The sequence below is a fragment of the Rhinoraja longicauda genome, chromosome 10 (assembly GCF_053455715.1).
Source record: "Rhinoraja longicauda isolate Sanriku21f chromosome 10, sRhiLon1.1, whole genome shotgun sequence".
Lineage (NCBI taxonomy): Eukaryota > Metazoa > Chordata > Chondrichthyes > Rajiformes > Arhynchobatidae > Rhinoraja > Rhinoraja longicauda.
Window position 1 is genome coordinate 41330182 of NC_135962.1, and position 21462 is coordinate 41351643.

General features: G+C 41.0%; 1 protein-coding gene across 1 annotated transcript in view; it reads right to left on the reverse strand.

The window, feature by feature from the left end:
- Positions 1-18583, reverse strand: part of LOC144597398 (potassium channel subfamily K member 10-like) — a 37172-nt gene extending 18589 nt beyond the window's left edge. The window contains exons 1-5 of the mRNA XM_078406724.1: positions 17958-18583; positions 15795-16117; positions 8990-9107; positions 5377-5537; positions 2501-2687 (exon numbers count right to left, since the gene is read on the reverse strand). Of these exons, the coding sequence (XP_078262850.1) occupies positions 2501-2687; positions 5377-5537; positions 8990-9107; positions 15795-16117; positions 17958-18042 (874 nt within the window). The 5' untranslated portion in view covers positions 18043-18583. The remainder of the gene's footprint in view (positions 1-2500; positions 2688-5376; positions 5538-8989; positions 9108-15794; positions 16118-17957) is intronic.
- Between the last annotated feature and the right edge of the window lie 2879 nt (positions 18584-21462).

The following is a 21462-nucleotide window of genomic DNA, read 5'->3' on the forward strand; positions in this document are numbered from 1 at the left end:
AGCGTTTATGTTCAGTGTCCTTGAAGCGTGTTTATTACATGCGGATCCAGGCGAGAATCTGACATTGGTGACGAGGAAGAGATAGTGGAATGACAGAACCAATCTCCAGAGAAGATGATGAGAATTGCCCAAGCAGAAGGCAAAGATTGGTAGGGGATGGAGGTAGCGGTCAAACCAAAATGTCAGAGATCACCCAAGAGATACAAGGACTATGAGATGTATTGACATGTAAAAATGATGTGTTATCGATGTAACGAATGCCATATCCTAAATGATGTTGGAAAGGTCAGTTTACAGTATGGTGATGCGGATATCCTTTTTGTTTGATAACGGAGGGATGTCATGGTAATTGACATCATATTTAAATGTATCACATGTTACTATGAGTCAGAAAGGTCAGAGGACATATGTTGCCAGGAATGTAAAGGAATGTTAGACGAATCAAACAAAATGTTTATGTTCAGTGTCCCTGAGCGTGTTTTTACATTCGGATCCACCTGTCCATTTTCTCCAGAGATGCTGCCCGACCTGCTGAGTTACTCCAGAATTTTATGTCCTTTTCTCTGTTGCCTGATTAATATCATACATTTTTTTGTAAGAATAATTAAACAAAAGATAGTGTAGTTAATGTAGTTTACATGGACTTCTAGCCTATGAAGTGGCCCACATTGAAGTCTGGTCCAAAAGATTGGTGCTCATGGGATCTTAGGCAAGTTGTCAAATTAGATGCACAGCTGGCTAGATAATAGAAAACAGAAGTTGATTTTGATGGGTTGGTATTGTGATTGGAAGTCTGTGACCAGTGGTGTACCAAAGGGATTTGTGCTGGGACCCTTGCTGTTTATAATATGCATTAAAGAGTTAGATGCTTAGGAGCCATTGCAGGAGGTTTTGGTAAATTTGCAGATTGATGGTGTTGATAACAAGGCTACAGATGATATTTATCAGTTGGCTAGTTGGGCAAAGGCAAACAGAATTTAGTACTGATAATTGGGAGGCAGAGACTCTCACAATATTTAATAAGCATCTGAACATACCAAGGCAGTAGGTTATGAACCAAGTGCATGTAAATCAGATTAATGCAGACAGTCGTTTGATGGTCGACATAGATTTCTACGGTGTACGACTCCATAATTATGATTCTAATCCAACATTACTCATCTGAACAAAAATAACTGAAGGCTGAGCAGGCCTGTTTATGTTGCAATAAACTCAATAATATATGTGCATAATATATGTGCCTTGTGGCCAGCTCTCTATATATAGTTTCTTAGATACAATAACAGCATTTAAAAGACATTTGGATAGGTAGATAGCTACGAAAGATTGTAATGGATATGGGCTGAATGTGGTCAAATGGGACTAGCTTAGATGGGACATCTTGGTCGGTAGGGCCAAAGGACCTGATTTCATGCTATGTGACTGTGATTCTCAATAAAGTCAGGCAGATGTGTCCTGCTCTGCTTTTGTATTCAGAGTTCAGATATGAATATTTACCAAGTGCTCCTTAGGCTCCCTAAAGGACTAAATTTCCTCTTGAGCTTTACACAATCACATTCCATGACTTGTGACTGTATGGATCATTTCTGAATCAATTATGTTCAGATATGTGGCCTGATTGCACTGTTTCATGATAAATCTAATACTAAGGTTTTGTCAATGAATGTTTGCTATCTTTTTCAAACAACTTCAGCAAACAGGGGCAGTGCCCTACACAAGCTGGCAGTTAAATATATCTATATCACAAACATATGAACTTAAGAACATAAGAAATAGCAGAGCGAATAGCCACTTTGCCCCTTGAATCTGCTCTATCAATAAGTATGATCATTAGTCTCTATTCAATGTTCTTGCCCAATCCTTAGACCTTTCAATTTACCTATAATATAAAGGTTTATTTCAGTTTTGAAGATACAAAACTGCATACAATCAAATTTTACATTAATTATAAATTTCATCCTGCACCAGAGATTGTAGAATTGTTCATTAAGTAAATTCTGGGATATCTGCGATGCATTGGGTTTTATATACCATTACAGGTTATTTTCAATTAAAAGCATGAAATTATAATATTTATTTTCTTTATTAATATTGAGCATCCTTCTAAATTGCGACAGAGCCAGAGCAGAACTCCTATTATGAAGATTTACGCTACAGGCTGTTTCCATTGCCAGGCCATTAAACAGAGATATTGCTATGCCCTGTCTGCCAAGCTTCATCTCAGAACATCATTATCTTGCAATCACTGGCTTGCCTACTTTTTAACTGGAATAGCTTAGACCTTTGTCTCAAATTAACACTCATTCCTAATTATAGCACCAACAAACAAGAATTTTATTTGCTCATTCTGGTCATACTAATTTGATCCAATAATTTGTAGACAAATGCAAAGTTGATCCTTGAACACTGTTCATAAATATATAAACCGAACAATGACAGTGATATTTTGTCGAGCAATACTTTGGTACCAGTAACAATCTTAAGGCAATAAACTGTTTACCTGCCACATAGTCACCAAATCCCACTGTTGTCAATGTGATAACAACAAAATAGATGGAGTCCAGCGTTGTCCATCTTTCGATGTGTTTAAAAATAATTGCTGGAATAGTCACAAAAACAAGGCAACCCGCTAAAATAAAAAGGATTGTGGAGATGACCCGAATTTTAGTTTGACTCACTTGCTTTTTCTGGAAAAAAAAATATTAAGGTTCACATTTAAAACTGATGGCATAAATTGAATTAATGCAAATGTTTGATATTGAGAAGACAAAATTGGTTAAGAAAGTAACAAATATAAGTAAATAGTCACAATTACAGTAATGTAAAATTCTTGGATAAAATAGACCATTTGGAGAAATGCACACATGGAGGACAAATAAAGGAAATTAGAGGGCAATGCCAATTACTTGTGAAATTGGAGTTGGACGTGGCTAATTGGGCATAGCTAGAGTGGAAGTTCTTTAACTTCTGGGAACTAAGTTAAACCATCAGAATAAAATTATCTTTCTCGTTTTATATATGAGCTACTGCTGCTGTTAAAACAAAGTTGGTTACTCTCACATAAGCGAGGAGATTATAGATTTATATTTGGCTGACCTTTATAATATTCTTATAATTACCTCCAAAAGATACTTAGTTGATTTTACACTAAAATGCAATGTAAAAACGATACAGGACTTCACCTCAATTGACAACAATTTGGCAAAAGAGAGATCATAAATGATTACTTTAGAAAATAATGTTGTTGGATGTGTTTTTGACGGCTGGTTGCCAACGTTATTATCCTTCATCTTGTAAGCACAAAACGTAGTGTTATTTTAAAAATAGATTCATGAGTATTATTTCCTGAATAATTATGTTTTATTTTTAACAATATATTATCAACTAGCCAGACGAAAGAGATACCCTATTTGATACAAAAGAATTTCCTGTCGATGTTTCTAATTCAAAAGGAAATCAATTTGTTTTTACAGCTACTTTGAACCGCTTAAGCAACTTCTTGGGGAAATTTGCTGATCTCCAAGAAGAAAACATCTATGGAAATTCAAGGCACCTGTCTCTGAGGTCCAGATAACACCATACTGTTTCAGGAAATACATATCCAAAACTGAATCATAATTTGAGTTTTGGGTTCAGGATGCTGAATGCATTTGGAGTTAAAAAAATTATTAACCCTTTTCTGGTAGTTTCAGCTGTTACCATTTATTGTGCCTATTACTAAATTTACTTCAATTGGATAATAAGACTCATCTAAAGTCCAAACTGATCTGAAATTCCATGCTGAAGGATAGGATGCTTGCACAACATGTTAACACTATCCCATAGAATGGTGGGTGGGGGGAGGGGGGGGGGGTTATTCTTGCAGGCTGAAGGGAAAATCTAAAAGCAAAATAAACCAGGATGTCCCTTTTTACTATTTTAGATCTGGTGAACAAGAAATGGATAGTTAATCAGTGTCAATTATGATATAGTTTTATATTTACTTCAAAGGTTTAATCTGAAAACTGTATGTTCAATCTAAATAAACCCAGTTATGATGGTCTGAGGGGCAATTGGTTGTGGTAGATTAGGTGACTACATTGAAGAGTGTGACAGTAAGCATACAGTGAGTGACATTTAAACAAGTAATAGCTGATTTGCAACAATCATGCATCCTTCTAAGGAACAAAAGCACAACAGTGGTCCAACCATAGATTGAAAGAGAGATTACAGATAATGTTAAATTGAAGGAAATGTTAAAAAAAAGTTGAAAGAAATAGTCATTAGCTTGAGGATGGGAGTATTTTTGAAGTAATCATACTTATGCACATGTCAATCAACTGAACTTATCTTGACTTGATGCGAGGAATCCGTTCAAGAGTCTGATAACAGTGGAAACGAGGCTATTCGTTAATCTGGTGGGACATGCTTTCAACGTTTGCATCTTCTGCCCGACAGGAGAGGGGAGAAAAGGGAATGACCGGTTTGTGAGTGGATTATGTTGGCTAGTTTCCCGAGGCAGCGTGAAGTGTACATGGAATCGATATGGGAGAGGGAGAGCTGCATTCACAATTATTGTGGTCTTGACCATAGTAGTTGCCATACCAAGCTGTGAATCTGTTACAACATTAGGTATGTTGCTGTAGATCACGGCTCCCTGGGATGATAGTATCAGACGTAATAGGACTTCCCTAACCATTCCCTGCTCCACGTCCGGGCCAGTTGCTTTCCATAGGTTTACCCTGAGGAAGGCAAACCTGTTGTATGCGATGTTGTACTGCAACATTGAGTGTGGATACGGGGGCACCCAAGGCTGTTGGATTGGGCAACGGCATTCCACTGATCTTGAAATCACTCTGTATTCTCTTGGATGTGAGATATACTAATATAATTTTCCATATATTCACCTCAGATCTTACCATACCAACTGCTTATCTTCACCATTGGCTGACATGCAGTGTGTAAGGATTAATTTTGCTACGAGATGCACTTTACTCTGCTTTGCAGCATTCAATCAGGTAGTCAGAACAGGAACAGTATTCAGGGGGCAAAGTAATTTTCACCTCATTAGATGCTGGATTATGGATTTAGAATCCTTTGGAAGGCAATTGATCATCTGGAAGAACTGCTGAGAAACTGGTGCGTGATATTTCATGAAATATAAAGCCAGAATATCAAAGTGATAATCTGCTTTGCCTGTAAAAGCCGCACAGAGAACTTTGGATGTTTTTTTAAAACATATTCTTTAAGTCATTTTATTTGACAACTTTTGGTGATGCAACAATTTTGGTCTGGTCATCTATGCAATTGCAATAGTAATATATCAATGTGCAATAACTGAGATTCATTTCAGTAGTATAAAACAATAGATTAAAATAATAAATACTGTCAACTTACTCTGAATACTTTCTCCACTCTTGCAATACTTTTACCGAAGATTGTGCCTAATTGATCCCCAATCCCTGCCAGCAGAAAGCCGAAAAGTGGAATGCCAAATAATGCATATAAGATGCAGAATATTTTCCCTCCTTCAGTACTGGGTGCAATATTCCCATAGCCTATTAAAATAAATAAGAACATATTTTGGCGATAAAACAATATAAACAAGCTTGTCTGCTGTTGCTGATTAATAAATAGTTGCTATATTAGAAACAAATTCATACATTAGATCATCAAACAGTTCTAAAGACATGCAAAAGATACAGCATAGACGTGGAAACTAGGTTCAAATCCAGTAACCAACAACCTGATTAAACCTAATTAAGCTTTGGTCTTTCATTTATTTCTAGATACTTATTCCTTACATTAGGAAGTTAAAAAATGCGTTCATCAGTTAGGCATCTAGTTCAGTCCTTATGTTAAGTTGCGCTAGTGCCCTCCACTTGGTACTGGTATTGATTTATTATTGTCATGTGTACTGAAATACTGTGAAATCTTTGTTTTGTGTGCTATGTAGGTAATAAAATTCATACATGGTTGCAATGAATCATACATGAGTAGAACAGGTAGTGCAAAGAAAGAGGAAACAGAGTGTAGAATATTGTGTAAAAAATGTAAGTGCTGTTGTTTTACCTGAAACACCTGAATTAGCAAACTGATGGGTGATCATATCAACCCAAAAATCAGCATTCAGTTTTCAATAACATGTTGAAACCTGAATGACTTGTATCCCAGCCAAATATGTTTAACCTGTTAAGAACAATTCGGAAGTGATAAATGAAATATACTGTGCATGAGGGAAAATGTTAGTCTGCAAGTTTTACTTTGTTTGAAAAAGTTAGCATCAACAGTTTCTTATTATTAATTCTGCAAATGGTGTTTTTAATACACAAACATTGTAAAGTTTGTGTCACTGATTATGACATATTATACTAATTAGACCTAACCTATTTGCCCTATCTTTAATTAATTAGTAAATCTAATTCTCAATAGCAAATGACACATAAGAAAAATGATTTAATTTGCGAATTATATTTCGTATGATGATAACAGTAAATGTCCTCTGTAGCATAAAGCTGGCACCATAGCAGAGGCGTCCACGTCGCGGGGCTGGAAATTGGAAGTGGCCTGAGCTAATTCTGCTACCACCATCATCTATTGTACAAGTGATGGCTCCCACTGATTGTCGCCAGAAGCCTGTGCCCGTTCCTAGACTGTGGAGCAGCATCCCTCTCCCCATCAGAACTGCCCCCTCCATCGACTTAAGTCCAGGCTCAAAACCTATTTCTACTCCCTAGCGTTTGAGGCTCATTGAGGAGGCGCTGTGAACTGTTTGCATGCTACTGTATGTTTCATTTTTTTCCCCATTGGAACCTAATCAGATGTACAGCACTTTGGTCAACTTGGGTTGTTTTTAAATGTGCTATACAAATAAAATTGACTTGACTTGACTTGACTTTTCAGGACGGACGATGACAGTGATGTAACATTTGAAACATGGATGATGGACACGAAAGAAGAAGAAGCACAAAGCCTTCCTTTTAAAATGTTAGTACATACTGGTATAGCCACTCTTTGTTAACCTTAGTGTATGCAATAGATCTTTTAATAACACAACGCTCTCTATAAATAAAAAAATCATCAAAATTCTAAGATCATGTAGGATACAATATGAATGTTTTAGTTTTGATTTTTTTTTTCTTTGATTAAAACTGAAATATCATTTATGCAAAAACAATTAATGTAATGTTCCAGTATGGTTTGTTACTTTGAAAGAGCTCATATGACTTATATGAAATTGGAAAGGTTATTTCAGTGAGCAGCAAAACTCTTGTACATTATGAATACTGAGAGATTGATCATTTGTAATCTTCCATGCAAAAATATACAAAGGAGCCATTCCAAAAGGTTACCAGCCAGTTGGGTTTGAGAAAATGACTATCAAAGTCATTGATAGTACAACCATTTTGCAGGACATACAGATGAGAAAAAAAGTATAGAGTTAATTATTCTGTGTGTTTTCACACCCACATAGCTCATGCTCTCCAAATTAATATCAAATTTAAGAATGCTAATTGGTTTTTAGATGAATGAAGAAATTGGTGTCAGAAAAAAATTGTGTATGTAAGTGCATGGAAAGTGTCCCGCAGAATGTTTTCATTGATGTGGCATTTGGTATAATTCAGGCTCATAAATAAGCATCAATTCCGAATTGGTATTTTTACTCAGCCCATTAATTAGAAGATCGTTTTGATCAGTTTGAACCATACCAATTCCAGTTATGCATTGATTAGATACTATTCAAAATAGTGAATCTACTTTATCCAAGAGATTAACTGCAGTCGACACAAAGTGCTGGAGTAACTTAGCGTGTCAGGCAGCATCTCTGGAGAACATCGATAGATAACGTTTTGTGTTTGACCCTTTCTTCAGACAGATTGTAGGGGAAGAAAGCTGGAAGAGAGGAGGGGAAGGCTAAAGCCTGGCAGATAATAAGCTGATACAGGTGAAGGGAGTTTTTGATCAGCAGATTGTTGGACAAAATCCAGAGATGAAAAGACAGAACGAGGGAGACAAAAGGATTGAAGAGTTGTGAATTGTGAAACTACAGCAAGGAATGTTTGTGGAAGAGAAGTAGAAGGGGAGAAGTAGATGCAGGTTCATGTGGGGCACAGGGGAGAAGGAGGAGGGAAAGAAGGATGCAGTGTGGGGGAAGGAGGGAGAGAGGAAGGGTTTAATATGAACCTCCTCTACTGCTTCCAGTGTTCCTGATGTAGCTTCCTGTACATTGGAGAGACCGTGCAGACTCATTGACTGTTTTGACAAACACGTGCTCAGTTCACCAAGGCCTACTAAGCATTCTGTTTGCGAGCTATTTTAACTCCTCTTCGTATTCCCATACTGATCTTTTGGTCCTGGGCCTCCATTACCAAAGTTAAGCATTTTCTGCTTGGGTAGCTTACAGCCCAACGGTATTAGCATAGATAACTACCAAACTCTCCCTTCTTCCCCCAATCTCCCTTTTATTTGGCCCACCTGGGTGCATCTATTTCTCCCCTCCCCTTCCACCTACATTCCTTCCTCCAGCTGCTCAATTCACATTTCTACAATCCTTTTGTCTGACATTTTTTGTCCTTTCATTTCTGTCCGTTGTTCAACCATCTGCCTATCGACCCCTCCCCCACCCCCCCCCCACCTGTATCAACCTATTACCTGCCAGGCTTTGTCTTGCCCCCCCCCCCCCACTTCTCTTGCAGCCTTCTCCCTCCACACCACCCACCTACCTCCTGAGTTACTCCAGCACTCCATGTCTTTATTTGTAAACCAGCATCTGCAGTTCCTTGTTTCTGGATTAACTGCAAATTTTTGGTTGTTGCTCATCATTCCTAAATTGGATCTTACCCATTAACTCATTCCACCTTTACTCTAACACTGGTAGAGTTTAAGTGTGAGAAGGGAATTTCAAAGAAAGCAGAGTAAACTATCACAGAATCTCTGGAACAGTTTACATCAACTGAAAATGTTTGCATATATATAAATTATACTGGTAACAATGTTTTAAGGAAATTACCTATGGTGGTTATCACAGTCCCAGCAAAGAAAAACGCACTGCCAATTTCCCAATGACTTGTATTGTTAGTTGAGTCACCTATAGGGTTCACTCCTGCACCAAGAGCTTCAATTGCATGCTGAAAAGAAACGTGTATATAATTGTACTTTCAAATAATCATCAAGAGAACAATATAACTTGTAATGTGCAGGAATAAATCTAAATCTTTGCAGAAGAGTCTAATCTGTACAGTATTATGCAAGTCAATACAGCTGTGAGCCCTCACTATGTGGCAGACAAACTCTGAGTTCATCTCAAAGATAGACAGAAAGTGCTGGAGTAATTCAAGGGGTCAGGCAGCATCCCTGGAGAAAAAGGATCAGTGATGTATCAAGTCAAGACCCTTCTTCAGACTGAACCAACCCGAAACGTTACCCATTATTTTTCTCCAGAGATGCTGCCTGACCCACTAAGTTACTCCAGCACTCTATATTTGGTATAAACCAGCATCTGCAGTTCTTCGTTTCTACACTCAGAGTTCATCTCACTTTTTCTGGCCATACTGGAAAAGGAGTAGTAACTTCAAGGTGAAGCCTCTGTAATGTAATTTGGAAGGAATTATTGTTAAGCATTTCACCTCTTGATTGAGGTTTTCAAGTAGTAATTTAATTTTGTCCTTCCAATTTGATGATTCGGATTGTGATCATTTGTATGCAGATTATGGTTTCATGATCTGCAACTAAGTGATAGATTCAAAAGTTAGTTTGAATACAAGTGGTTTGAATGCTTGAAATTATCCTTTTATTATATTCATATAGATATCAACAAAGGCATGCAATTCTGGAAACACTCATGATGTCAGGCATTATACTTCCAGACAAGGGTATGCAGGGAAGGCATGACTATCTCCCCCATATTACCAACACATATTAAATACACTCATAAATCTATATACTTATTATCATATCAATTAAAATCTGATAATTATGTTAAATACATATAGATTTATGAGTTTGTATTTAATATATGTGGTTAATGGGTTAATGTATCTCACCAAATACAAAACAAAGTTACATTTCTCTGTGTGCTGATGAGAGGACAAGTTAAAACTTCAACTGAATGATCTTTCACCAGTTACAATATTTTGCTACTTCTCTGAAGATCAATTTTCAGTGGAACAAAGTTTTTGAAAAAGTTATAGAAGAAAGAGCCCTCAAAAAATGTACAGATTTACAACATCTTTCTTGATATGGTTAAGTTACCAAATTGGCACTAATTCTGCCATTTTTATTTTATTTTATTTTACCAGAATTTGTGACAACTGTGGTGACTTAACCATATCAAGAAATATATTGTAAATCTGTACATTAGTGGTTCATTCAGAATTGTTTTATTTTACATTTAAATAAATATCAATTTCTGAATTTTAGTAATCTTTCACCAACAAGTAAAATATTCTATGGCAAAAATCAGTCTACTGGAGAAATTCAGTGGGTCAGGTAGCATCTTTGAAGAGAAGTTGATAGTAGATATTTCAGCTTGAGACCCTTCTTTGAATTGAACGAGGGGAGGGGAGATAACCACTATAAGGAGGACAGGGCTGGGTTCAGGGTAAGAGCTGGCAGACAATAGGTAGATCCAGGACAGGAAGAATGGATTGCTAGATGGAGTCATGGGGAAGAGGGAGAGGGGTAAACATCTGAATGGCGGAGATAACCAAGGGCTGCAGATGATGGAGTCTGGTTGGAAATGAAGGTGCCAAATAAGGGAGGATAGATGGGAATCCGGGGGAAAGGGGTCTAATGAGAGGAGAGTGTGACGACGGGCAGGTGGTGAGTGTGAGGAAGAAGCAGGGTGAGAGGAAGTGGGATATTGTGGGAAAGGGTGTGTGTGGAAAATTGGAGTGGATGAAAGGAATGAGGAGGAAGGGGCTGGGCGATGCAGCTTATCCAAATTTAATGTTCACTAAACGGGCGTGGATCTGTTGGGTCCAAATCTCTCCTGTGGGCGCAGCAACCCCCGTTGGGTTCAAACCTGTCCTGCGGGCCCGGCAACCCTCCCCCAACTGACGATCCGTGGACCCGTTGCCGGCCGGGGAGTGTCCCCCGGGGCCGTGGGCAGGTGAGGGGGGAGAGGAAAGGGGAGAAGGAGCCACTCACCTTGGCCCCGTGTGGCCAGAGCGTCGGCCAGAGCGAGCCGTGGGCCTGTTGGGTGGAAATCTCTCCTGCAGCAGCACCTCGGCAGTGAGGGCCATCTTGTTTGACCCTCTGCTGCCGCACTGCACCATGGGAGGAAGGTCAGGCCCAGGGCATGCCGGGACAGGCGCCAGTCCTTCCGGCGGGGGGGGGGGGGGGGGGGGGGGGGGAGCGCATTTATTAAAGTTTATTAAGTTTATTGTTTTTTAAATGTAACAAAACTTAATCAATGGAGACCGCAGGGGAATGGTGAGTAGGGTGTGCCTAAAATTGTTGCGCTATCGTGTACTATTTCGGCGGTATTTCGGGTACGTACAAATTAACAAAGCGACGGACAAACAAACAAGATGAGTTTTAGTAATATATATAGATGTTATTCAGTTGTAGACTATCCAGGCAGAATATGAGGTGCTCTTCTTCTAATTTGACTTGGGACTCACCCTGGCAATGGAGGAGTCCAAGGACAGACAGGTCAGTGTAGAATTGAAATGGCTGACCGTTCCGGGTAGCCATGTTAGATGAATAACAAGTGCTCGGCAAAGCGGTCACCTGATCTGCACTTGGTCTTGTCGATGTAGAGTAGGCCACATTGAGAGCCCCTTGAAGGGTGCCCTCAATGTGTCTACACTCTATCCTTGACAAGCACCCAGCCCTCTACTCCCACCTTCATCCAGGGACCAAAGAGCCCTTCCAGGTGAGGCAGAGATTCAAATGTCCCCCCACCGATTAACCTTGTCTATTCCCTTTGTTGTTTTCAATATGGCTTTCTCAACGTCAATGCTACCAAGCACAGATTAGACAACATCTTTGCCAAGTACCTTTGCTCTATCTGTCAGGGCCATCTGGCGCTCTCAGTTGCCAACCATTTTAATTCCCCTCTTCATTCCCATGTTGACCTATCTGTCCTCAGCCTCCTCCATTGGCAGGGTGAGGCCAAACACAAACGAGGGCAAGAGCACCTCATATTCCTCCACATGCTTGGCAAAGCAGTCATCTACATACAACCCAATAGCATGAACACTAAATTATCTCATTTCAGATAACCTGCATTCCCTCCCTCAGTCCCTTTATCCATCCTGTTCCCTCACATTCTCCTCTTTCCCACAACATTCTCTTCCCTCTCACTGAGCTCTTCCTCATCCACACCATTTGCCAATCCCCACCCATCCCTTTCCCCCCAACCTGATTTCATCCATCAATCCATTCCTCTTCAACTAGATCCACCTGTCATGTTCCAGTTCTTGCCCCCATCCCAACCTCTCCCTTTAAACTAGCTATTCCCCTCTCCCCCCCCCCCCCCCCCCTACTGTTTTGGTTCAGATGAAGGGTTCCGATCCAAAATGTCAAATGTCCATTTCCCTCCACAATGCTGCCTGACACACTGGGTTGCTCCAAGACCCAAGCCTCGGGATCTTTCCCGGGAGCCGGTCCCACATAACATGAGCTGTCACTCCGAGATACTCGGCGTGCCATTCTGTGACATCGGGAAACACTCACTGTACGGCTGCTCCTGCACACTCTACAATTCCTCGCCCTCGTCTTCCATCTGGACATGCCATGATGGTCCGTGTTACTACCTGACAGCGAGAGCGAACCCCAGTGGAGGTCTCCGCCCATTACATCAGGGACCTGGGTGGAGAGTGTTGCACAGAGCAGTGACATGTAATAGACATTTAAATTGGTTCACAGACTCGCCAGCCTCCTGTCGTTTCTGCGGCATGGAAGAGACCATGTTCCATATGTATATGACACAGCCACAGTGAAGGATCATTGATACATTCCGGATATATTTGAAGGAACATGCTGTTGGTTGTCTTCCCGCGCATCTAAATTGCTTGTATGTGCAACCTTATGCAATCCACCCCACGATACAATACTACCCGCAGACAGAAAAGTCAGACCATTTCCACTAACTCAGCAGATATTGATAATGATAGTAATCATCACCTTCAATGCATTTGCACAACCTTTAACCATCTAAAGAAAAGGGAGTTTGTAGATCACAACTTAAAGCCTGATACAAAATTCATGGTCTACTAGACAGCAGTGGTCCCTGCCCTCTTATATACAGTATGACTTGTAATAACCAGTGGCAGACACATCAGATCACTGCAGAGGTGCCACCAATGCAGCTTTCCTTAAATTCTCCAAATCCACTGGCCGATGAAGCAAACTCGGATCCAGTGGAGACGTAATTGGTCATGTGCATGACATTTGCATGTTCAATAGCAGACTCATGAAACAAGTACTAATTTCTGAGCTGTGTTATGGGAAGAGAGCCATGACATAGCTCAGAAATGAACAATAATGAGGGTTCAAGGATGTTCTCAAAGATTACTTGAAAAACGTGAAACATGAAATATCCCGACCAACACCTGGGAATCTTTCGCCAATGGCCACTCAAAATAGGAACATTTAGGATGGCTTTAGGTTTGTACATCAGGGTCATTCAGAAGTGGAATTTGCACACCATCTCCAAAATTACCCATCTTCTGCCCCATCTGTGATAAAATCTACAGTTCCTGCATTGGCCTCTCATAATCCACAAAATGGCGTGGAAGCAAATCAACGTACCAAGGATTTAATTAGAAAGTCACAATGTCATGGAGTTGACATTGGTGAGAGACCCTCTTTGGCCCACTGAGTTCATGTTGACAATCAAACACCCATATGCACTAGGTCTCGACCCGAAACGTCACCCATTCCTTCTCTCCAGAGATGCTGCCTGACCCGCTGAGTTACTCCAGCAAATGTGTCAACCTTCCATTTAAACCAGCATCTGCATTCCTACCCATATGCACTAATACTACATTAATCCCATTTTATTCTCCCCACAATCCCATCAAGAAGAAGACATTCCCAGTTCTTCTTACTGCTGGGGTTCATGGGTTTAGGAGATGTAGAGTCTTGAGCGGTAAATGCAGTGCATCTGTATATAATGCAAACTACAGTCAAGTTGTGTTGGTTGTGGCAGATAATTTAAATATAAATATTATGCTCAATTGAAAAATATATATTAAGGTTAATTGTTATAGGTTTGCATATTTGTTACTATTTTCTTGTATTCTTAATGGCATTGCCTGCCTGGTAATGTTTAGGCAAATTCAATAACAAATCTTCTGCAGACCCAACTACTGTTTGAGAAGCTATTGAACAAAATAGAAAACATGGGATTGGGGCTAATATAAGGATTCTTTTTGAGGATTTGTAAATGGACAGAAAACAAAAAGTAGGTATAAACAGATCACGTTTGAGTTGGGAGGCTGTGACCTGTGGAGTACCACAAAGATTGGCAGTGGGCCCCATGCATTTACAATCCATCTCATTGATTTGAAAGAGGGGACCAGGTGTAATGTTGATGGCATTAGGCTGGGTTCTGGGTTACGAGGAGGACACAAGAGGATTCAAGTGGTGGGTGGGTGAAATTATGGAAGAAGGAATATTCTGTGGAATAATGTGAAACCAAATACTTTGTTTAAAAAATAAGAAAAGTATGTATTACTTGGTGACAGAATGCAAGGTGTTGGTGTTCAGAGAAACTTGAGTGTCATTGTATGTGGAGAATTAAAAATGACAAGTAGAACAGGCTGTATTTTTGAATAAAAGAATTCGAGCACATGGACAAATCTGATCTCTTTACAGAAAGAAACCTGTACCCATGATGGAGGGAATACAATGTAAGTTCACCAGATGAAATCCTAAGGAGGTGTGTGAGGGAATTGTGCTTTGTGTAAGAAACGAAGCAGGCTAGGTCTGTGCTCTCTAGCATTTAGAAAAAAAAATAGAAGTTGTCTCATTGCAATACATAAAACTCTTACAGTGGTTGACAGAATAGCTACAAGGATGGTGATTCCCCTCTCTGATCTATCTATTTCCAGAAGCCACAGTCTCAAAACATGAGCTCAGCCATTCAGTTCAGAAATGAGAAGGAACTTCTTCGCCCAGGGAGTAATGAATCTATGTAATCACTATCCAAGAGGGTGTGTGGATCACGGTGGCTGAATGTGTCCAATACAGAGGTTGACCGATGTTTCGATATTTGGGGAGTGAAGGGTTGGCGCAGAGAAGTGGCGTAGAGGTGAAAGATCAGCCATGAATTGGTTGTGGTGGAGCAAGCACGAGGGACCGAACAGCCTGTTCCTGCTGCTGTCATCACTCACTGAAAACAAGAGCCGTGAATCATCTCCGCGCATTGTTCAGTATGCTGAGTTGCAACTGCCTGGAGAGCCACGAATTCATTGAAAAATAAATGCAAAAGTAGGCAAGTTACTACTTGTCCCCGACTCCTCCACGTTGCTGCTGCCTTGAAGCAGGAGCCTTCAAGATGTCTCAGATGTTTACATAAAGTGGAAAGGTATGTAATCTAAGTCAAAGCCATTGTACCAGCAATAATTTAGCAACCCTGCTTGGCGTTTGAACACCTGTTCGTCCTTATTTAGAAATCAAGATGACCATGCGGCAAAAAAAAGCAAGTAAAATTCATTTATCGATGACTCCTGGAGTAAATCGCGCTCCTTCACCAAACCCGCCGAGCGCTCTCTTTCTTTTTGCTCCAGAGAGTTCAAGTGAGTAAACCATTTTCGTTCAGGAGATGCACAAAGCTGAACCAGAGCACACACACCTGTCCTTACCTTAATAAGCGCATCAAGCTCCTCGGGGTTCACACACGGGTGATTTCGAAGAAAATTGAATTTCTCCGCCGTGATTTTATTCTTCTGTTTGCTTTCGAAAGGCTTTTCCAGAGCCCTAAAAATCGTGCCTCCGATCACCAAGTAAACCACAACCACCACGAAAATGGCCAGCACCGTCTTCCACTTCATGACTGTGTGCGATGACTGGGGACAACTGTCCATACTAGCTATCACCGTGGTCCTGGAAGATATGGACAGCCTGGATACCGGATGGTGCCCGTTGGCCTTTGAGTCACAGCCTTGCACAGTGGATTGGACAGCCACTAAAACAAAAATAACGAAGCATAATTTTGATCCCCAGGATAAGCTGGAAAAAAAATATTTATGTGCGCCAAAAGTTATCTACAGGTTTATCTAGCAATCTGATACCAGTTTAGGATACATCATAGCTAGCATTCTAATACCAATTTAGGATACATACTAACTTCATATTTCCCTTCCGAGTCTGACCTTGTGACCAGGATGTTTCCTGGAGGTGTGCAGATTGGTGAAACGCCCACTGTTTCAGTTGCATGTAACTCGGCCTTTAAGTTTGTTCTGTGCAGTCGTGTCATGCATAAGCGTTCCCACTGCTGGAGTAGCATTTTCCCAGCTTTAAACAGGCGCATGCCAATAGCACTTCCTGGTGATGGTGACATCATTCCCACAAAGTGATCTCCTGTGGTCGTGTCAGGTTACACTTGGAGACCCCCGACTGGGGCAATTTGCCTTCAGTGTTCAAAGTAAATGGAACCGTGAAACTACATTTAGGGTGACGGGGCCGCCATGCTCCAGAATTCAATCGCTTACTTCCACCCCACAGCACCGTACCTGCTTAGTTATAAAGTTAGCTAGAATAAGTCAGCTGCAGCAAACTATGTTTAGAAACTGGCACTATTTCAGCCAGAGTTAACCCCGTGCCAATAGGCAGCGATAGACAGTAGTATACCTTTGGTATTGCTCTACTGATCGTTTATATCATTTGATGAGAGTGATTAGAGCCAGAAGCATTAAACGCATTAGTAGAAATGACCATCTTGTGTAGAGTTACCGGAAACGATCGATTTCCCTGTAATCTATTCTGCATATAACGACGCCTCAAGCAGCACTATATTGGCGGTTGTTATCGTGGCGATCGGATGTATTCAGTTGCCAATCGTTATTGAACAGGGATCGCGATCTTACTATGTGTGGTCTTAATCCAAAAGCCAGTTTGGTTCATTTGCATACGGTTTCCAAAACCATCTAATAATTCACAAAATCGCAGACGGTCTTTGGTATCTATGAGAAATTGATAGGTGGTTGTTATGGTGCCGAGAACAGAATAGTTGAAAGGTTAATGTTGTCCGTTTAACATTCGGGGGGAAACATATTTCAGCAGCTAATATCACCTTGAAATTGTTGTAGGGGGTATGTTGTGGATGCTGTAAGGAATGAATAGTTTTCAAGCAACGCATCAACAGGAATTCAACCAGACAGCGGTAAGAGATAGCAAATAGAAAAACTGGTAAAAAGCTGAATAGATATAAACAGTTTACCTCTCCATTTTAATACCCCAGAAAATATAGTCTTGGTGGAAATCAATGTAACAGTAATTTTTCTCAATGTTTTTTTTTCCTTTCCGCATCACACTGCGGGTCTTTTTTCCCCTCGCTACATGCAATAAAAATACCCACTAAATCATAGCTGCACGAAGGATCTAAATGATCGATGCGTAAAACACAGAAAAGTGTGAGAAAAATAATATTCCCAATATACAATCTGGAGATAATTGAGATGTACATATTCAAAATAACCCTTCTATTGCGATCCACGATGTAAGTGCACCGTTAACAGTGCAGTATATCCCTCTCAAAATGGTTATTGCCAGGGTCTGTATTAGAACCCCATTTAGATGTGTATATATCGATGCAATGAAGAAAACTCTTGGCTGCTTGAAGACAACAGTTGCACGTTCAATTAATTGGCCATCGATTTGCTTATACATAAATACATTAAATGATATGAGAACAATATCAACCACATGGAAAATATCAGTGAATTCGCGCAACAAAAATCCTGATGACACACACAAACATACACACACACCACGTACATATTTTTTACTGCGTTACAGTTACCAACCTGGTGGCTCACAATTAGTGTGTTTTCTTGACGATTCTATTGGAAATTTCATCTTAGATCGCCAAAATCTTGCCTTTTCTTGCATCCGCAAATTGTAACCAGTTATTCTGAATGCGCCTGTTTAAGATGATGGGGCATCCGCTGGAGTCAACATTTTACGTATGCGTGCTTTATTCCAAGCAAGTCGATAACAAAAGGAAAATGAATATAAAGCAAAACTCATAAACCAGGCTCGGCAACAACAGGAACGGTTGGTACGTGAATGGCCTCACCCCGCAGCGTGAACTGCCTGCGCCTGCCTGTCATATGTATTTTTCCCCGTTTAAAAAAAATAAAAGTATATTATCTCTTTTTTTTTTTGGAGAAAAATAGCAGATTTTGCTTCCTGGGTGTCTGAAGTGGCAGAACTCACTCTTTGTGGCTGGTGATGGAGGCTGTGTGTGGCGGTGTCGTGTTGTTAGGTAGAGTTGTGAGTCGGAGTCACGCTCGGCTTCTCGGCACATGGTAGTGTCCTGCGGCAGGCACCTCATCAAACATCCCCCACATAAAGAGAGCAGGGGTGACCGGCAGCAGGTTGTTTGGGAGGAAAGGAGTGTTTACTTCCACTGTCACAGTAACGCGTAAACACTGTGTGTGTGTGTGTGTGTGTGCTGCGATTCCTACCTACTTGGACAACGTATGCATAGACATCAGCTTGCATGTATGCATGCATTTGTCTCGCAAGAACCGGTTGTAACACTCCACCATCTGCCAAGTGCAGAAGCCTACATTATGCAAACCATAGTTTGCGATGTTTTAAATTACGTCCAATCGTTATTGCGGTCAATTTATCTTTTGGAATAATTTAAACTTTCGAAGCCTGTGTTCTAATCTGAACACCGCAAAGCGCTGCAGAACGAACATTATATGTTTGTAAACTAACTAAACATCTCTGTTCAGGCGTGGCTCTGGTGAAAACAAATACAAGGATTAAAGAAGGGTGGCATGAAATCATTGGCGATGTCACTAGCAAGTTCAATTGGTGACTGCATTTTACATTAGTTAATCGCATTGCGTCGCCACCGGTATTCCTGAGTCTACAAGCCTGCCCGGAATGTTAATCAGGTTTTTGCCGGGTGGCGATTTTATCTGCGGCTACACGGCTCACACACGCCGAGAGCCTTTACCGTGTGAGGCCAGACGGCGAGAACAAAGGAGAGGGAGCTGAAAACATAAAGTAAAATAAAAGCTGGGAGGGGCTGGGAATCTGGTGCGTTCATTCGCTACAGATGTCGCCAAAAAAGTTTTCTAAATCGCCGGTGTATAAAATTCAGTGTAAACGCTGCGTGCGTGGTGGGGTGAGGTAGAAGGCAGACGTTCGTCGTGGAACTACTGTGGCAGAATGTAAGCTGTGACGTGCAGATTTCTGCGTCGTTTTCCATAATGCTCGCCCATCCCTTGTTTCTTGTACACCTGCCCCCGTCATTAGGACTGCGGCATTCCTACTCCAAGCTTTCCTCTCTCTCCCAATGGGAACCAAGAAACCAATCATCTTCGTGATCTAAAACTAAACATAGTGCCTTGATGGTGGATACACATTTTTGCAATCTCCATATAGGAGGCATCATTTTATGTCCAACTCCCCAACAATTTAACTTGAAAACTATTTGATTTGCGTGTTTGTCCTTTGGATTTTCACCCACACCACCCCTCCAACCCCGCCACCCAGTTCCATAATGACCAACAGGGATCATTGATGACTGAAACGAAGATTTTTTTTTCTACCTTGGATATTCAGAGTCTAGATCTTATTCAAAATAGAGATTGGTTCTGGATTTTAATTGAATCGAAAGTTTATGGGAATAATACAAGAAATTGGTCATGAAGCAGTTTTGCCTGAGGACTAGACAGGAATTTGGGGGAAGGTTTTGTGGGGGGAGGTGGGGGTGAGTGTGGGGCAGGGAAGATTACCTTTGTATGGAAACTAACGGTGTAGGCATGGCGAAGGACAAAGTATGAGGTGCCATTGACACTCTCTCTCAAATCCCTCGATTCCTTTAAGGTCCAGAAATCTATCAATCTCCATCTTGAATGACAATAAGAATATATGCAGAGTATTCAACTCTTCAACAGCCCAATACAATTGTTGGCAGGTTAATTGGCAACTGTAAATTACCTTTGCTGTGTGGATGAGTGGTAGGTAGAATCCTTCTTAGGCAGTTGATGGGTAAATAACATGGGATTGGTATGGGATTGCCGTAGCTGGGTGCTGGATGGTCAGCACACACTTGTCAGAGCCTTTTCAGCACTGGATAACTTGAGGAATCTATGGCAATTGTGGCTGATCATCTGCATCAATGCATTATTCCCCCCTCCCCATTGTCCCTTGATGACTTTTGCTCCCGGAAACTTAGTTTTCTCCTTCTTAAAAACATTCATTAACTTGGATGTGACATGTTTAGAGGGACATGGGCCAAACACGGGTAGATGGGACTAGTGTGGATGGGACATGTTGGTTGGGGGGGGGGGGGGGGGTGCAAGTTGGGTCAAAGGGCCTGTTCCCCTGCTGTATGATTCTATGACTCCATAATGTGGCCTCGACAGTACTCTTTGATGGCAAATTTATAGGTTGACCACTGTCTCAGTGAATATATTTCTCATCTCATTCTTACATCGTTTGATCGGTAACCTGCGAGTGTTTCTGTTACCCCAGGTGAGGGGAAATCTGTCACATTGTCAGAGTTTTGAATCTGAAAATAATACATTTCATTTTGATAACTTCTCATTTGTATAGACATCAATGGACACAAACCAAGTCAATTTAATCTATCCGCATTTGGCTGTTCTATCATCACAGAATGGAGTAAATGACTGAGACTCCACAGTCCTCTGGGGCAGGGAATGCCAAAGATTCACAGACCTTTGCACAAAAATATTTCTGTCCTCCTAATGTCTGGAAAATGTAGCAATAATCAAGTCATTCTCTCATACCACATCTCAGTTATCTTGGAACCAATATAGTTTCACCAAACACTTATGCTCAGTCAGACTTGGCCTACGCGATCTCCCGGTTGCCAAACATTTTAACTCCTCTTCCCATTCCCATATTGATCTTTCAGTCCTGAGCCTGCTCCACTGTCAGAGTGAGACCGCATGCACACTGGAGGAACAACACCTCATATTTCACCTGGGCAGCTTACAACCCAGCGGTATGAACATCGGTTTCTCTTATATCAAGTAACTCCTGCAATCCCACCCCTCCCCTCTCTCTGCCCTCCCCACCCTAGACATCCTACCAGTTCCACTGTATACTTGTATCCCTCTTGTTGCTGCACCTTCCCCAGCCAACAATGGGCCATTATGGGTTCTACCCTTCCTGAGGTCATCTGTTGCTAGCCCTGATTTGTTCTGGCCTCTTTTTGCCTCCAGTTTTTTTCTCCCTTCCCCCATCCCACCTCCATTTTCAGTCTGAGTAAGGGTTCCGACCCGGAATGTCACCTATTCTTTTTCTCCAGGGATGTTGCCT